Source organism: Dryobates pubescens, chromosome 6, assembly GCF_014839835.1.
Source record: "Dryobates pubescens isolate bDryPub1 chromosome 6, bDryPub1.pri, whole genome shotgun sequence".
NCBI lineage: Eukaryota > Metazoa > Chordata > Aves > Piciformes > Picidae > Dryobates > Dryobates pubescens.
Window position 1 is genome coordinate 20,640,607 of NC_071617.1, and position 17,531 is coordinate 20,658,137.

Sequence of the window (17,531 nt, forward strand, 5' to 3'; positions counted from 1 at the left end):
CTGCTTTTATTTATTAAATATGTAAGTATTTAGGACCAAATTGTGCTTTCAGTTGCATACACAGTACTCTCAGTACGTTTGCAGGAGCATAAATGAATACCAAAGCCGTATGGCTGAATGGGTATTTTACAATCATTTGCATCCATTGTACCTAGATTTGCTGTAAGCACACTTGTAAAAAAAAAACCCAACACCTACTGCTCAAACTCACATGACACTGAAGCAAGAGAAGGCAATTAAACCCTGTTTGAACCAAGCATCCATGATATACCTTTTACTTGTTAAATGTAGTTTTCCCTTAATGTCATAAATGTAATTGTTATTACCAGAAACATTTAAAGACAAAGTCGAGAAAAAAATGGTAAGGATGGAGAAACAGTAATTAAAAAAACTAAACACAATTTGAAACTACAGTAGCTATGGGAAAAAAAACCAACCCACCAACCAACCAAAAAAATCCCAGCCTTACCCTGAGCAGATTTATTCAGTACAAAGAAGCTATTTGGAATTATCAGTGAAACCGAATGCTTTAGCAAATAAAAAGGCAAGCTGTGCTTTTAGGTTTTCACTGCAGAGCATAAGGAATTGGATATTATACCACAAATTCGGATTCTTTTAACCACAAGTTTCAGGGGGCTGGATTTAATAAATCAAACAAACACACCACCCACTCTGTAGTAACAAATATACACACATATGTGTTCAGGCGTTAAACCTCTAACACTTTTTTTTTTAAATATGATATTTAAAGCCTGTTCTTTGAAGTACACTGCTGCTTCTTGATGATATATTTCACAAATTCTTCTTTCCTTTTCCTGCTATTCATGGTATTTGTTTCCACTTCAATGTACAAATAGCTCTTCCATGGAAAGCATACACTACTTCCTTCCCCATTCTATTCACTCAATTCTTTCTAAGGATTGTCTTGCCAACATTAATTGTGGGTAGTGAGTTCCTTCAGAATAATTAAATAATGAGGGAGGATTTACAGATATTTTTGCATACTACATTTTGCAGTGCAGACATACAATTCATGAGCTTTTTCATCGTGCTGTTCTTGAAAAGCTTTACAAACAAATACCACTAAGTTCTGTCTTTACTTCTCTGTACTTGAGTGGCAACCGAAGAGCTAAGTTTTAAAAATCTCACGTATTTTTGTGTCCATTTTCAAATATGGCAAAAAGGAAGAAGCTGCAAAATACCTGTAATTTTTAATGGCTTAGAACTACTTAAGAAAGCAAAGTCAACATTCCCAGAAATCAACATCATACGTGACCTCATATGAGAGTAACTTAAAAGAACACACAATCATTTCTGCTCTCATGCTGTAACATTCCTTACAAACCTTTATTTTCAGAATATTTTGCTTTAGCTATACTTGTCTGCTCTGACCTGCAGACCAACTTTTCAAATTTCAGGGTAGGAACTTACATATTTCACTCACTCAAGAGTCTAAGGTATTTCTTCAGTGTTTTGAGAAACAGCACTAAAAATTTAAGAAACAACAAAGTTCTAAAATTGTTTAGTTTGCTTGTTTTTAAACTGGAAGGGTCATTAGTCATAGCTTGGATACACAGTTACTGTAGTTGAAGATTCTTCATTAAAGGAACTCACAATAATAAACTGCTCTCAAACTCATCCAGCTGTTCTGCTTGGGAACCAAACCAGCATGCTATAAATATTCACAAAAATTTCACGGTCACCATGCTGCCCATGTCTCAAGTTCAGTGACTTTGTTCTACTTTTTAAAGTAAAATGTATTCACCAAGTTTAAGACAGATGCCACTCCAGCACTCATGTAGTTGAGGAAAATTAAAGAAAAAAAAAAATAATTCTGCTCTGCTAGAAATAGGGATGGGATAAGCCATAGAGGTCAGTAAACACTGGGGCATTTTTCAGAACCCCAAATGATTAATGAAAATGCACAACGAAAAACTGATTGAAAAATTTCTTTATCAAAACGACTGCATAACGGGTAACATAAAAATGACAGACTAACTCACCACAAAGGAGACATAGCTGCATCTGCATGAATCAGACACATGGCAGTTTAAACTACTCCAGCACACCATCAAGTTGAGATACTTTGTCCCTCAAAGAAACGGTAATTTGTACTACAAGCTAGATACAGGTCTAGAAGGGCAGTTGTACTGCAGTGAAAACTCCTCAAGTTTTCACAGGATTTATTAAATAAGTAAAAACCCCAAATGATTAAACTGTGCAACCCTATAAAGACACTGCTTCTGAAAAACAGTTTAACCTTTAATTACTAACAATAAAAGGAAATAAAAAAATAGAGAACCCTTGAGGAAAAAGACTCAGCATGTGATAAGCTCATTAAACATCCAGTTTAATGAAAACCCTATTGTAAACAGCAGGAGGATATCTCCTTCCCTATTAACTGATTCAAATCACATACAGTCTTCCCCAGGGTCAGCTCCAAATGGTGATGGACTTCTACAGGCTTTGCTGTCAACATAGCATTTTGCATGAATAAACCCCCACTATTTGTTGAATTCACTCACTAACTCTAGCAAATAAAACCTAAGCAAATAAATAATTATTAATACAAAGGGAAAAAAAATCTAAGATTAACAAAGGTATAAACCTCCAATCTGGAAGAAAACGATGCAAATCAGTTATCTTTGGGGGAAAAAAGGGCTTTGCTTATTTAACTTTCATAATGCAAATTTGTTTCCCAGAGAGGTACACAAGCTTGTGCAAAACCAACGATGCCAAATGGTTTTTTTTCCATTTAATTTTTCCCTCCTCCCATTACTCTCTTCTCAGAAAGCCCAGTTAGTTTATGATGTTGGCTCTCACATTTCAAGCAGCTCATGCACTACCTTCCTAAATATGATGTACAGAGTTCAATGCCCATAGCATTAAGGTTTTCGTATGGCAGGCTGGGATCCTGCTGCCACACACCGCCCCCCAACATACCCCAGCTCGACGTTAGCCTCCTCCGGATTTTGCTTCATTGAAACTAAAACAGTTATCGTTCAACAGCTTCGTGTCTCTCATGCAAATATTTTTATATCATACAAATGATGCTAACTTCTACATTTCCTTCAATTTCACCAAGTCTAGACCTTGAGATAGTTTACTGCACCACTGCTCGATTAACGTAAAGCAGCACTTTCGATGCGGTCTCTATCTCCCCTTTCTGCTCCTCACTTTCAGATATTAGGTCGTGTTCCGGTGCTGAGGAGCTAGTTAGCATCTTCGCGTTTTTAAAAGCCTTGCGTTACAAGGGCCAGAGCGAACGTCCGATTGAGAGAACAGGGAATTTAAACATTCAGAACTTTGGAAACGGTTCTCCTGGTGATAAAAATCTTTCGGTCGGACCTTTTAATTCCTGATGCGCTGTCTGGAAATCCCGAGTGGGTACAAAAATGCTCCCGCGGGTCGAACCAGCCCTCCCTCCGACAAGCAGACGGCAACAAGCTCCGACACGGCCGCTCACCAGCAGCGAGAAACAACGGCCAGCGAGCAGCCCACCCGCCCGCAGCGCCTTACCCGTCATCGCCGCGCTTCCCAGCCTTTTCCAAGTTACACTGATCGTGAAACGCTTCCACCACCTCCTCCTCCTCCTCCTTCTCCCGGCGGCCGGAGGCTCCTCCTCCATAAGCGGCGCGGAGCACTGGGACTCGACGGGAGAGGTGGCCGTACCGCCATCGCCCCGCCCTTGCTGGTTGTTGAGGGTCTGTGCGGCTCGGGTAGGCACGGCTCCTCCCATCGCGGCTCCTCTCCCTCCCATCGCGGCTCCTCTCCCTCCCATCGCGGCTTCTCCTGTCGCGGCTCCTCTCTCTCCCATCTCGGCTCCTCTCCCTCCCATCGCAGCTTCGCCCATAGCGGCTCCTCTCCCTCCCATCGCAGCGCTACCGGCGGCTACAGTCGTAACGCCCCACGCACCCGCTCATAAACTTCCACCGCGAGCGCTCAACCCTTCTCCCTCTCCGAAGAGAGGAGGCACGGGCTGCGCTGCCAGCAACAGCCGCGAGATAAACCACAGGCCTCTTCCCATTTCTGCAATGCCTTCTGGAGGCATTTTGCCACAAAGTACCCACACCAGACCCCAGCAGCTGCCAGTTGAAAGCACCAAGTTGTTCACCCCTCCCAAACAAAAATCACATTAAACGCTTCTGTTTCTCCACGTGGAAAGATTTTATCTTTGCCTGTTAGCAGTCATCTAAGGTGGAGGGGTGGGGGTGCTGTGGTGTGTGTCATCATTTGTTTGGATTTTTTGAATCGGAATTCTCGACAACTTAATTGCATTATACATTGTATTAAATTCTGCTTCCACGGGTTTCAGAAAGGTACCACTCTGGATACTTGCAGTACAGCAATGCACCGCCCCAGCAGCTGTTGCTGCTAGTAACGAGGGATGCAGTGATAAAATAAAAGGTCAAGGATTAGTATCTGACACAGGTGAGCTTCTCTTACAGCTACAGTATTTCTGTGGATTATGTTGGATATCTCCAAAGTTCTGATGGTACACAGAGAATGGGGCCAACTTTTCATAGCCTTGATCTGTGGCTCAGATTGCCAGTACCTACTTCCCAGGTAATTTAATCCTATAGTGGCAACTTGGATGAGTCCAGACCATCTCTCAAAAGGTCTTCTTAATGTGAGATTCACATGACAACAACAAACCAGCAAACACAAAACCCCCTGCAATCATAAACATTCCTCTACTGCAGGCAATTACCTGTGTTGCCTCAGTGCTCAGTGCCATGATGCTTTATTTCTGATTTTATAGACTTTGCAAACAAGATGAAATAATGAATGAGTGGGGAACATCAAGAAGTACATTTCATAGAATCACTGAATGGTTCGGGTTGGAAGGGACCTTAAAGATCATCTACTTCCAATCCCCCTGACATGGGTATGGACACTTCCAGCTAGACTAGGTCGCTCAAGGCTCTGAACACTTCCAGGGTTGGAGACTTCACAACTTCTCTGGGCAACCTGTTCCAGTGCCTCTCTACCCTCATGCGGGACAATGTCTAGTCTAAATTTAGCTTTTTCCAGCTTGAAGCCTTTACACCTTGTCCTATGACTACATGCCTTTGTAAAAAGCACCTCTTCAGCTATCCAGTAGGCCCCCTTCAAATACTGGATGGCTGCTCTAAGGTTTCCCATGAGCCTTCTCTTTTTCAGGCTTAACCCCAGCTCTCAGTGTTTCTTCATAAGAGACGTACTCCAGCACTCCGATCATCCTTGTGTCCCTCCTCTGGACCCGCTCTAACAGTTCCATGTTAAGAGTCACAGGTCTTCTTGTACTGGGGGCTCCAGAGCTGACACAGTACTCCACATAGGGTCTCATGAGAGAGAGGGAGAGAATCACCTCCCTCAACCTGCTGGCCACACTTTTGATGCAGCCCAGAAAGCAAACCATATCCTGGGCTGCATCAAAAGCATGGCCAGCAGGTCAAGGGAGGCAACTGCCAGCTCATGTTGAGCTTCTCATCAACCAGCTCCCGCAAGGCCTTTTCCGGACTGCTCTCTATCCATTCTCCACCTAGCCTGTATTTGTACTGGGGATTGCCCCAACTCACATGCAGGACCTTGCACTTAGCCTTGTTAAACTCCATGAGGTGGGCATAGGCCCCACCTGTCAAGGTCCCTCTGGATGGCATCCCTTCCCTCCAGCATGTCCACTGCACCACAGTTTTGTGCTGTTGGCAGACTTGGTTCACTCAATCCCACTCAATCCATGTTGCTGACAAAGATGTTAACCAGCACCAGTCCCATTACCAACCCCTGAGGAATACCACTTGTTGCTTGTCTCCACTTAGACATAAATCCATTGACTGCTACTCTTTGAGTGTCATCATCAAGCCAATTCCTTACCCACTGAGTGGTCCACCCATAAAATTGAGACCTACCAATTTGGAGACCAGTATGTTGTGGGGCACAGTGTCAAATGCTTTGCACAAGTCCAGGTAGAAGACATCAGCTTGCACCTCTCTTTTCCCTCAACACTGTTACCCCATCATAGAAGGCCACCAAATTTATCAAGCACAATATGCCCTTGGTGATGCCATGATGGCTGCCACCAATCACCTCCTCATTTTTTATGTGCCTTAGCAGAGTTTTCAGGAGGATATGCTCCATGATATTGCCAGATACTGAAGTGAGACTGACCAGCCTGTAGTTCCCCAGATCACAGAGGCTGGAAGATACCTGTGAAGATCATCGAGTCTAACCCCTCTGCCACCACAGGCTTACCTAAAGCAGAGCATGTAAGAACACGTCCAGACAGGCCTTTAAAGCGTCCAGAGACAAAGACTCTTCCTAAAGAGCTTGTAACCCTCCATCCAAACACTCCAGTCATAGGAGCCATCCTACCAGAACTCTGTCTCTAGCTCCTCTTGTTTGTTCCCCTATGCTAGGTGCATTATCTAAAGGCAGTTAAATTTGGCCCATGTTGAAACTAACTTACTGGTTGGAATTCCTTAGTGAAGCATTTCAGGTACTCTCCTGCTGGTCTGCAAGCCAGCTAAGAGATACCTCTTCCCCTCTTTTATTCATCTACCTAAAGACATATGCATGCTAAAGTCCACAGGAGTGGATATAAACAGTTATGAATGTCTGAGTATTGTCTTTAAGTAAAGAACTATCTTTTCAATACTTGACCAGATGGGTATTATTTGTCTCTGTGGATGATATAGTTTTTAGCTATTTTTACCAGAAAATATATGCTGATTACCCTCCACAAAGGACTCTTTTTCTTTTTTACATTTATTTATTTTTAAACTTTGAGAGCTAACTGGTTTTCCATTTCACATAAATTATGTTACCATGTAGTCTTGGTTCCACTGACAACACTAAAATAAATCCTAATTATAACAGCAACATTACACGTAAGATATGATTATCAAGGAAAGAAAAGACTTGGCAGGCAGCCTACTCACATACAAATTCCTAATGCTACCTACGGCCACAACACACCATGCATTTGGTCCCATGCAACTATCTGCATTCAAAGGGAGCTTCTCAACTCTTCTTCGTTACACATCCTAGGAACACCATTTCTGTATAACTTAAGAATTATTCAGTTGTATTCAGAAATGTGTGGAAGAAGTAAGTGGCCCATACTGTTGTGTAGAAATTGTTTTTCTAGCATGAAGAAAAACTCCAGAATTGTTCAACAGAAATTGTAATCTTTGACTATTAACTGGAAATTCATGCCCTTTTAAAAGGCCTTCTTTGTTACCAGATCCAGAAGCTGAATACCAACATGAAAGCTGCTGATGCTACTTGAAATCATCGGGTGCTTTCTCTTCTTTCATTACTCTGTTTAATGAGTATTCTCTCCCCCCATCCCTATTCACCTAAAAGAGTTTATCATGAGTGAAAGATAAACCATTTTTAAAGAACCAAAAGCCTCTACCAATATGATTTAAAAACAAAACTAAACAAAATCCAACCAAACAAAACCACCAAAAAAACCCCACAAAAATAAAAACCCCAACAAACAAACCCCACATGCTTTTTGAGCACAAAAGCTCAGCATAAATTATGACATCCTTCTATTGGGATAATAATGTTATGGCAATTAATTTGAAGACATGGCAAAGAGTTGCCTTTACTAGAATTCAAACCCCAAAGTATACTAAGGGCTACACAAATGCCTTAAGCTGCTCTGCAGACTGACAATGAAGAATGCACCCTATCCTACCCATTCTACATCCCTCCTCTGCCCTCTCATACCAGCATTAGTTGCCTGCCCTGACAGAAGGGATGGAAAACTATCCCTTCCTCTTGTCACCACCCTCAAAAAGGTCAGTGCACAGCACGATCACTGAAGTAGATCTCGCACCACGTGGCGGTGGATGGGAGCAGAGGGAAGAGGGCAGCAAGAAGAGACTAATGAAGGCAGGAGGGGTAGGCTGCCAGGCTGCACAGGAAAGACAGTAGCACATTTCTGACTGTGTGGCAAGACAAGAGATTCCCAGGCAAAGCAGACAAGGGTTCCTTTGATAAGAAAGTTTTTGTGCTCAAAATGCAAATTTGACTCAAAGCACTAGGAAAGAGAACTTTAATCAAGGTAGAGCCAATGGTTTGGTAGCCTGGCCCTCCTGCAAGTTCAAAAGAGTTTGTTATCATTAATATCACTACTGAATGAACATAGTATGATTTCTGTGTTATGTAGGAAGAGACAGGCTTATGTGACAGAAACTCCTAATGTATGTGAAAACCGAGTTCTTCCTTCAGGTGGTCAAGAAATTGGCAGCATAAAGCTACCTGTTCACTAGGAAGCACCTAATTAAGTCCCATTTCAACTTATCACACGATTTGGCATCCAGACCTCTATAATCTGTCCACTGAATACAGTTTTTACCTACCATTTGTTCCAGCAGCCTCTGCTTGTTCTCTGGGTGATTCTTGAAGGGGTGAAGCCACCTCTGGCTGCGGCTGCTGTCCATCCAGCTCCTGAGGTGCTGTAACAGCTCCTGGCTGTTGTGTTTCCTGTGGTGCAGCATCATGCTTCAAATTGTCTTCATTAACATCAGGTACTGGTAAACTTGCATCTAAAACCTTCATGGTCAAGTATTGGTTGAAGGAAAATAAGGAAGGAAAAAGAGAAGGAGAAGAAAAAAGAACATGAGTATTAGGCCATTTTTTTCCTCAAAGAATATTCTTTTGCATATATACATGCAAGTATTTAGGGAAATAAATAGTTCTGTTCTTCTGTGTAGCATTCCTCCTTTTTAAAATAATTTACTTCAACATATTGAAGTACTTCTGTGAGAAAACCAACCAATCAAACAAGCAAACCATAATCTGGGACTATTGATTTTGCTGTTCCCCCATATGAAATACACGGGAGAAGCAAATGGTACAAACAATGGCAAATAGCCTCGTTTAGCAATTGGTCTCTAGCATGAAAAACCCCAGGATAACATGAACCTAGCTGATGAAAAGGTGTTATTAATTCTTTAAAGTGTCTGGCACAATTGTATTCATTGTTGTCTTTGGTATCACTCCTCTGCTGATGTGCTTACCCTGTTACCATAAATAGATATACCTAAAAGAAACTGAACTATTCAGGTTGAAAGGTAGAGTAAGTAAATCCCATGAGGTAATTCAGTGAAATGGGGATTAAAACTAGAATTTTTGGGCATTAGCTATTAGGCAGAGATTGTTCTTACAGGGTGAGGGAAAAGCTTCACAATTCTTTGAGAATTATTTTGTCTAGATTTTCTAATTGAAAAAGAAAAAGATCTTTTTTCAGCTTCCACCTTTTGATACATTTTAATTATTTTCAGAATTTTATTGGCTTACCATGTAACAAAGAAGATACATTCAGAAGCATATTTTTATTTGAAAAGTATGATGTGTTGTGGTCATTAAAAATTATTTCCTTGCCTTTTAGTTGTTAAATTAACTAGGTTTTTGATCGATTGTTTTACCTCCCAACTGAACCCATTTCAACTAATTAACCAAGTCATAAACATCTGTTCTTGAAGTGCACATTTGAAGTGGTAGAACAGCAAACCTTAATTACATACCACTGTCTTATTGCTCAGCTGTACTCCCAAAATACTGCCATTGAAATCATGTTAGTTAAGCAAAAGAGCCACAAATACCTCCCATCTTTCAGTGTAATGTAATATCCAGAAGCTTGAAGCACTGAACTGGGATCAGAAAGATGCTACCTTCCTGACTATTCTCTTCCAAAACCCACTAAAACAAACCTCTGAATGGGGAGATCCATTTTCATCTTTACTAGCAATTAGCCTGCCACAACAGAATTTCAAATCAATGCACAAAGTGTGGGGCAAAGAACTTTGCTCTTACCATTCAACCCCCTTTTCACAGGCCAAGCCGGATCCAAGAGAAGCACCACAGCCCCACTTCCATGGGCATAAAGTGTGCATTTGGGTCCCCAGTTCTCAGTTCAGAAGCCCTTAATTGAGCCAAATTGTTTCCACCTGGTGTTGCTGTGCTCCTCAAAGCCGCCTTTCACAGCCACATAATCCACCTCACGAAAAAGAACTCCATTCTGCTTGACTGCCAATACCACAGATGGAATAATTTGGCTTCAGAATTTTCACATGCTGAGACCAGATATTAAATAGAAGAAATAAGGAATGGCTCAACACTCAGATTACATTCCTGCTTCTCACATCATCCTTCTCATAAATCTAAAAGCACAGGAACTCAGGAGGAATACAAATGCCATGCCAAACAGAGGCATGTAAACTCTGGGAAGCTCTTCTTGCAGTTACATGCAGCATTAAATGAAAGGTAGTAACCAGTTAAAGACTAGCAACAGACACAGAAGATAATAACCTAATTCTTAAAGGGCTTTGAGATTCTCCAATCCTAATTTATTAAAGGACAATTAATATTTTTAAATAATAAATTTTATTCATTTGTTCTTGCAAGACAACTGCTAATCCTGCAAGCAGAACAACCACCGTAACTTTGCTGGCTCTAAGGGCACCTGGCTATCTGAAGATAAATCCATGGATGGATATTTCAGGATGACACTCTCAGAACCAGCACCAACAATTCAAATTTGAAGTCACAAGAAGGGCAGCAGCACTGACTGTCTTAGCACTCCTTACTGTATTCAAAGATTTCCTGCCTTTTTTTCCAAGTTTCTCTCAGTCAGCAAACCATTTTAAAACTCGAGCTGTATGTACAGACATATATCCATAGACAAGAAGTCTACTATTTGCCCAAGTGTCTGATACAGACCTGAGCGACTCTGCACGGAACAAGGGTACAAAGCAGCTGGGTACCTTAATGTAGTATAACTTGTCTCCTTTTTAAATTGAGACCCCAGTTGTGACATAATATTAACCATGGTGACACTTAATATTCCCCCTGTTCTGAATTTATTGTACAGTCAAGATACATTCAAGAAAACAGTGACTATATGCCAGCCCAAAGATTTGTGACCAAGATTCTTAAGTCACTGAATCTGGCAGATAACCCTTTGGATCTGTAAAATGTTGATACCTCCAGTATGAGGTCAGCAGGTCAAGGGAGGTGATTCTCCCCCTCTACTCAGCTCTGGTGAGACCCCACCTGGAGTACTGCGTCCAGTTCTAGAGCCCCTATTACAAGACAGATATGGACGTGCTGGAACGTGTCCAGAGAGGACAGACTGAAGGAGTTGGGGCTGTTCAGTCTGGAGAAGAAAAGGCTCCAAGGTGACCTTATTGTGGCCTTCCAGTATCTGAAGGGGGGCCTACAAGAAGACTTCTCAGGATATTGGGTAGTGATAGGACTAGGGGGAATGGAATGAAGCTGGAGATGGGGAGATTCAGGCTGGACATGAGGAGGAAGTTCTTCACCATGAGAGTGGTGAAGCCCTGGAATGGGTTGTCCAGGGAGGCGGCTGGGGCACCGTCCCTGGAGGTGTTTAAGACCAGGCTGGATGAAGCTCTGGCCAGCCTGATCTAGTGTGGGGTGTCCCTGCCCATGGCAGGGGGGTTGGTCCCTTGTGGTCCCTTCCAACCCTGACTGATACTATGATACTATGAAGAACAGAGTTAAATGTGAAAAGATTACTAAATGTAAGACTACAGGAAGTTTTTACTACGAGCTAGTATAATTATCAGCTCTTTTCACTGCCTATGTAAATTCAGTTCTGAAAGCAGAACATCACAACTGACTAAAAACGTAAATGCACAAAAAATTTGACCAGACCTGCAGTATAACCCTGCCGTGCCAGAGAATAGGGACCTTTTTACCCCAGCCTCTTTGGAAAGAGTTTGATGTGACTCTTGGCCATAGGAAGGCAAAACCAAGTTTTTCAAATCCAGTCTTCTTCTTTAAATAACCAAGTGATTAAAACTAATTCAACAACAGTATTTTTTTGCAAATTAAAATGTGTGCAAAGGAGGAGAAAACATGTCTTTGTGGGGGGTCGCAATACAAAGGAAGACACAAGAGTATCATTAGATGTTGGGGTTTTTTCTTAAAGTTTTCTGTTCTGAAAAAAGTTGTTCAGCCTCTTTATGAGGGTCAGTGCAGTCTGTCCCACTGCATTAGTCTTCAAAAGAAACTAATTTAAATTTTCATTCACATTAACTGCTCCATTTCTCTGAAGAGATCTAAACTGTAGTTTAGTCCAATTACATCTAATTTAGTGAGATATATTCTGAATTCCGTCGAGAATGGCAAAGCTTAGACAAATACAAAGGTAAAGTTGAGAGATGGGTGGAAAACCTTAGACAAAATTACTGGTATTAGAAATCTTGTTATTCAGCTCTGTGTGTTTGTAATGAGACATCACAGTTGGCTGGTTTATTTGGTTTCTGCAACACACATTCATTGCTCTCCTTTGATTATTAATTAATTTATGAATGTGTTGTCTCATAAATGCAAGAGAAACCAAAGAGAACTGGTTATCCAGCTCCCTGATCCTTCAGCTTCTTCATTCCCAAAACAAAGGACCATCAATGAAACAACACTGCAGTTTCTGTTGTCACTACTATACATCATGAACGTTTGGGAAAAAAAAAATACATCCCTCAAATCTATCACAAAGGTGGAAGCAAAAGCAGACAAACAGCTAAAGAGACTAAAATGCACAAGGTGTGTTGCCCACGTCACTAACCAACAGCAGCTTCTTCTCCATTTTCTACACATTGTTAAGTCCAACTGCTGGACCTCATCAAACGTACATGAAGTTTAAAATGTATAAAGAAAACCAACACAAAGAATTACATGAAATATGGATGAACAGCAGCTCCATGATCTCTCACTGTACATTAGCACATGCTTCATTCATGCAGTATTCGGGGGGGAGGGCTTGTAGCTCCCAGCTTCTTCGCCCACCAGCAATCACCACCATTCCCAACATTCCTTGTACCAGACTCAAATCATTCCAGGGATTCCTCACACCAGGCCCAAATGCACTAGAGTTAATTTTGCCTCATTCTGTTAATCCTGCTACACTGATTCTACATTAGATTACTAAAATAGCCAGATCCAGCTGTCTGAACAACTGAGCAAACTAACATAATGGTCTCTAATATTTTTCCTGGTTTGATTTTAAACCTTTGGAAAAGTCTGAAGCACTGCTGATCTGCTCAGGGGGTCCACTCTTAACACATGCTGCTTGATTAAAAGTATCTTCAAACATCCAACATTTAGGGAAAAAAAATCTGAATTTAGGTCATTCCATCTTTGTTCACAGCAGTTTGTCTTGTTTTGCATTGGCTAAGGCCTTAGAGATTCGTGGGACATTGCAAATTCCAGGTGAAGAAAATATAAGGCACACAACAGCATTCTTAATTTCAGTATTTTATTTCTGGGTAACATCTGCAAACAAAGCCAAAAGCCATCTCCTTGCCTTTCATTACCTCTTCTGTCCTAACTCTGTCTGACTTCCTTGTGACACCTCCTTATGGACAATGACTTAAAATCCATGTGGCTAAACCAAAATCAACCACATCACCTCTGTGATCTCTGATTGATTCTGTAAAAGAATTACTCTTAATCTGTCATTCTGGTCCAAACCTTAATCTTGACCCAACCTGAGCTCCTTCCCAGGTCTCGGGAAGTCCTCAGCAGTCCTCAGACACTACTTCAGCATTCACATATAGGTACAACTTATCCAGATGTTAAGGATCAGTTAGAATAAGGACTGAGCACAAAGCATGTTTCTCTCCTTTGAGTAACAGCTAGCACAGCTTGCATTTCCAACCAGGATTTTCAAAGACCCAACACTTTTCATCTCTTTAGCCTCCACCACATCAAACACAACCTAATTGCCTTGGCTTTCAAAGTGCCCTGACACTCCCTTTCCCACCTCCCCCTTATCTCCTATATGATTAGAGGGCTATTTCACACATTTGGTGGATCCATGACACCAATTTCCACTGTGCATTTTTTTAAATTAAGCATTTTAATGCTTTCTTGCCAGCCACTCCACAAGTGTGGGTGGTCCTCCAAACCTTACACACAAACTACATCCCACTTGGAAGCAAAGTACTTAGAGGGAATCGGACTCCAGCGAACCAAGAGAACCTTGCAGCCTTCTCATTCATCTCAAGTGCCTCAAACTGAGGCTCTTAGAGACACTGTTTCCTGTGGTACTTGATTAAGCTTAGTTTTACCATCGCTAATGTAATATTTTCAGGCTGACTCAGCTCCCTCACCAGAACACAGTTGTTTAAACAGCAGATATAAGTCTGTCCCAGCTGTTATTTGTCAGGCACTCAGACAATAAGACACTTTGACATCTCAGCTGGCAACCTCTTTAGAAGAGACAGTTCCAAATATTTACTGTCTAGCACACACTTGCTCTCATTTCAAAGCAGGTAGCATAATCAAGTTACTGCTTAGAAATGGAGAAATGGGAACCACCCTGAGAACAGTTTGAACAACTCACTGCTCCAGAGTGAGGGGCCTTAGATGTAAGTAAGCCAAGAATTCAGCATGTGGCATTTTAGAGCCATCAATTCCCATAAAAGACAATTTCAGCCAAACCTAAATTTTGCTGCAGGGATAGCTTATTAGTATGCAAGTATTTTTCCAGATTCTCTCTTTAAATTTCCCTATGCCATTTCAGGTAGCTGCCCCAACACAGCTCTGCTTTCTCAGCAGGGAGGCAAAAAGAAACTTGTATTAAAACTGCTACCTTGATGTTCTAAATAAAATGAAAGTTATGGAGATGGAGTGATTGCAAATGCTTTAGCCAAGATGCTGGTAGGATGACACAGCTCTCCTTGCATCACCCACATGGCTCCTAGCTGCTTTCTGCCCCATGGCACCTCATTGGGGGACACCGCTGCAGAGGGCAGCATCCTGACATCTTTTTCCAGCTCTCGGTGATGCTCAGCATCCAAAGGGAAGTTGAGTGAGAGTCACTGCTATGAACAGAGAGGGAGCTCACAAGTTAGTGTCACCCAGCTTCCTGCCCAATCCTGGTCACAAGGTCCTGCCTGCTCCCCTGCACCTGCTGCTTCTGCTGTTCAAGTCCCAGAAGCCAACACATCTTGCTATATTAGCAGAGAATGACCTTGCCAAAGAAGCTGAACAGCTTTCTAGAGCACTTACTCCTTCAACAATCTTGCCCACTGCCAGAAGCAGCAAACAGTAAACTGCAGGTGCCCCAGGGAGGATGCAGAAGCACAGGACCCATCCCATCAGAAAGCTCAAAACTTCTGTCGGTCCAGGATACCAAAGGTTTGTCTGGTCTCCTCTGCAAGACTAAGAAGATCTTGTTCCTACTTCCAGCACTACTACGAAATCTCTTCAATCCTTCTCAGGCCAAGCTTCAGGCCTCTGCACTACTCGAGGCAGTCTGATGGGAAAGGTTCACAAGCAGACAGGGTCTACCAGCTGACTACCACGAACAAGGAGGTGTGTTTTTTTCTCCTCCTATCCTGCTGCAGATACTTGCCTTGTCCTGGCTCTGAGTCTCACACAGGCATCACAGGAGTCAAATGAACTCACTAAATACACCAGGATACTAGCCCAGAAAAACAGTGTAATTTAAAAAATCCAGTTGCCAGAAGGATTAGTGAGTTTAACCGCTTACAGCTAGACAAGGTGAGGAGCAGATGCAGTGCAACCTGAGACTGCTCATTTGGGGCATGACCAGGAAGAGAGATAGGGGAGAAAGAAAAGGTGGGGGAAAGGAGTATTGCTGCTCAAACAGCAGGGAGATAACTGCATCAGATAGACCAGCCTTCTATGGTACCACACCCTGTGCCTTGATTTCAACTGGACTTTGGGTGTTGGTTCACAAATTCAGTTAGTTCAATTCAGGCATGCAAATGTGTGAGTACCTCCAGGATCTGTCATGCTCCCTGCAGAGGGGTCTTCCCACAGAGGGGTGGCAATGCAAGATAAAGAGCAGCTAGCTCCTCCACTGTCTGAGTTTAAACTTTGTCTGCTATAGTTAAAACAAAACAAAACAACAGATACCAGTTTCAAGTCACAGTAACATGGGTACTCTGCATCTGTAGTTCACCAGCAACTTGTGAAAGGATGGGGTGAGCAGCTGAGGTTCCAAACTGTTGAGCCCATATTTAATCTGCGGTGCTTGCAAGCCAACACCCAAGGCTCCTAAATATCTCACCCACTGTAAACAAGTGCTTTACACGTCTCTCACATCTCCCAGGCTGTAAAACTGAGAAACACTGAAACATTCTCTCTTCCATTAACTAGGACACCTGAAAAGTTGGTATCTGGCTAAAGAGTCATACGTCAATAACCATACAGCATACAGACTATAAATTTGTCCCTTTCTAGAAGGCAAAGGGGTTTTTCATCTTCCATAAGATAAAACCATGTCATGAAAAAAAAATCCAAACCACAACTGGATTAAATATTTTCAAGAATTTCACGTGACAGAAAAGCAAAACTGGTATGATATTTGATAACCTATATTAGACTAGATGCTTAAACCATTTCTGTATGATTGACTTGCCAAGGTGCACTCGTTAGATTCTATTAAAGTCAGTTTTCAAAGTCTTTCTCCTACAAGAAAGAATTGTGGTAAGTGTTTCAATTTGGAAAGCACAAGGAAGAAGCCCATCCTTCAAAATGTCCCCACTGTATCGTCGACAAACAAATTAGTTCTTTGGCAGATTCCTCCAGGGACATTGCTGGATCTGGTAGTTTTCAAATCCAAAGGGCTGAAAGGAGTAACAGCAAAAAATTGTGTCCAAAATGTGCATGAAATAGCTGTACTGTAGTAAGAACAGACTATATGAGACCAAATGTCATTAAAACTTATTTTTGTTTTGTCATGGAAGGCAGAAATAGCAGTTTTGGAAAAATGGTAGTAACACAACTTCTTACAGCACTGAAATGATAAAAGAACGTTCATACTTTTAAACAGCTCTACTTACATACAAGTATCTAAAATCTATTAGAAAGCATTTTTCTGAAAGTGTATAAGACTTAAAGCATAGAATTAATCATAATCTGTATTTGAGAACAGCATTAAAGTATTATCTTTTTTTCAGGTCTTGGTTCCCCTAACTGGATAAAAGTGGCTACAAATGTCATATTACCTTTATTTTTACACTATCACGGTGGCCAAAAGTTTGCCCTATATAAATTCATTTGCATCTAAATTTCAGCTTTTGAATTCTAAAATTGGCCAACGTAACCGCCAACTATTTTGTTAATCAATACCAATCCCTAACACTTATTTGGTTAAAAAGAAAATATATCTCAGTTAATTTAAAGTTCATTCTCAATGTGGTTTTTGAATCTGTCAAAACATGCACCAGGAGGTCTAATGACAACAAGGAACTATGGGAAATTCAACTTGGAAGTTAAATCTGAACCACAAGGTCAAAGTAACAAAGTCATAACCAGTTCTCAAGCTCTCAAGCTCTATACACCCACGCACCAGCTACAGAAACTTCTGAGTATCGCTGCTCTGAGGACCCAAACTCTGAAGAGCCTGAAGAAGAGGATCTTGGTGTAATGTGGAATTATTTTTCTCCCAACAAACTAATGCCAAGCAACACTATGTAAACACATAGATGCACATAACCTCCCTTTCAGTCCCAGAATCCCCTAAACGCGCCTATTCC

At 41.6% G+C, this 17,531-nt stretch overlaps 1 protein-coding gene across 1 annotated transcript in view; it reads right to left on the bottom strand.

The window, feature by feature from the left end:
* AKAP12 (A-kinase anchoring protein 12) overlaps positions 1 to 17,531 on the bottom strand; it is a 34,324-nt gene that overhangs the window by 15,602 nt on the left and 1,191 nt on the right. Inside the window, exon 2 of the mRNA XM_054162706.1 lies at positions 8,355 to 8,547. Within this exon, the coding sequence (XP_054018681.1) occupies positions 8,355 to 8,547 (193 nt within the window). The remainder of the gene's footprint in view (positions 1 to 8,354; positions 8,548 to 17,531) is intronic.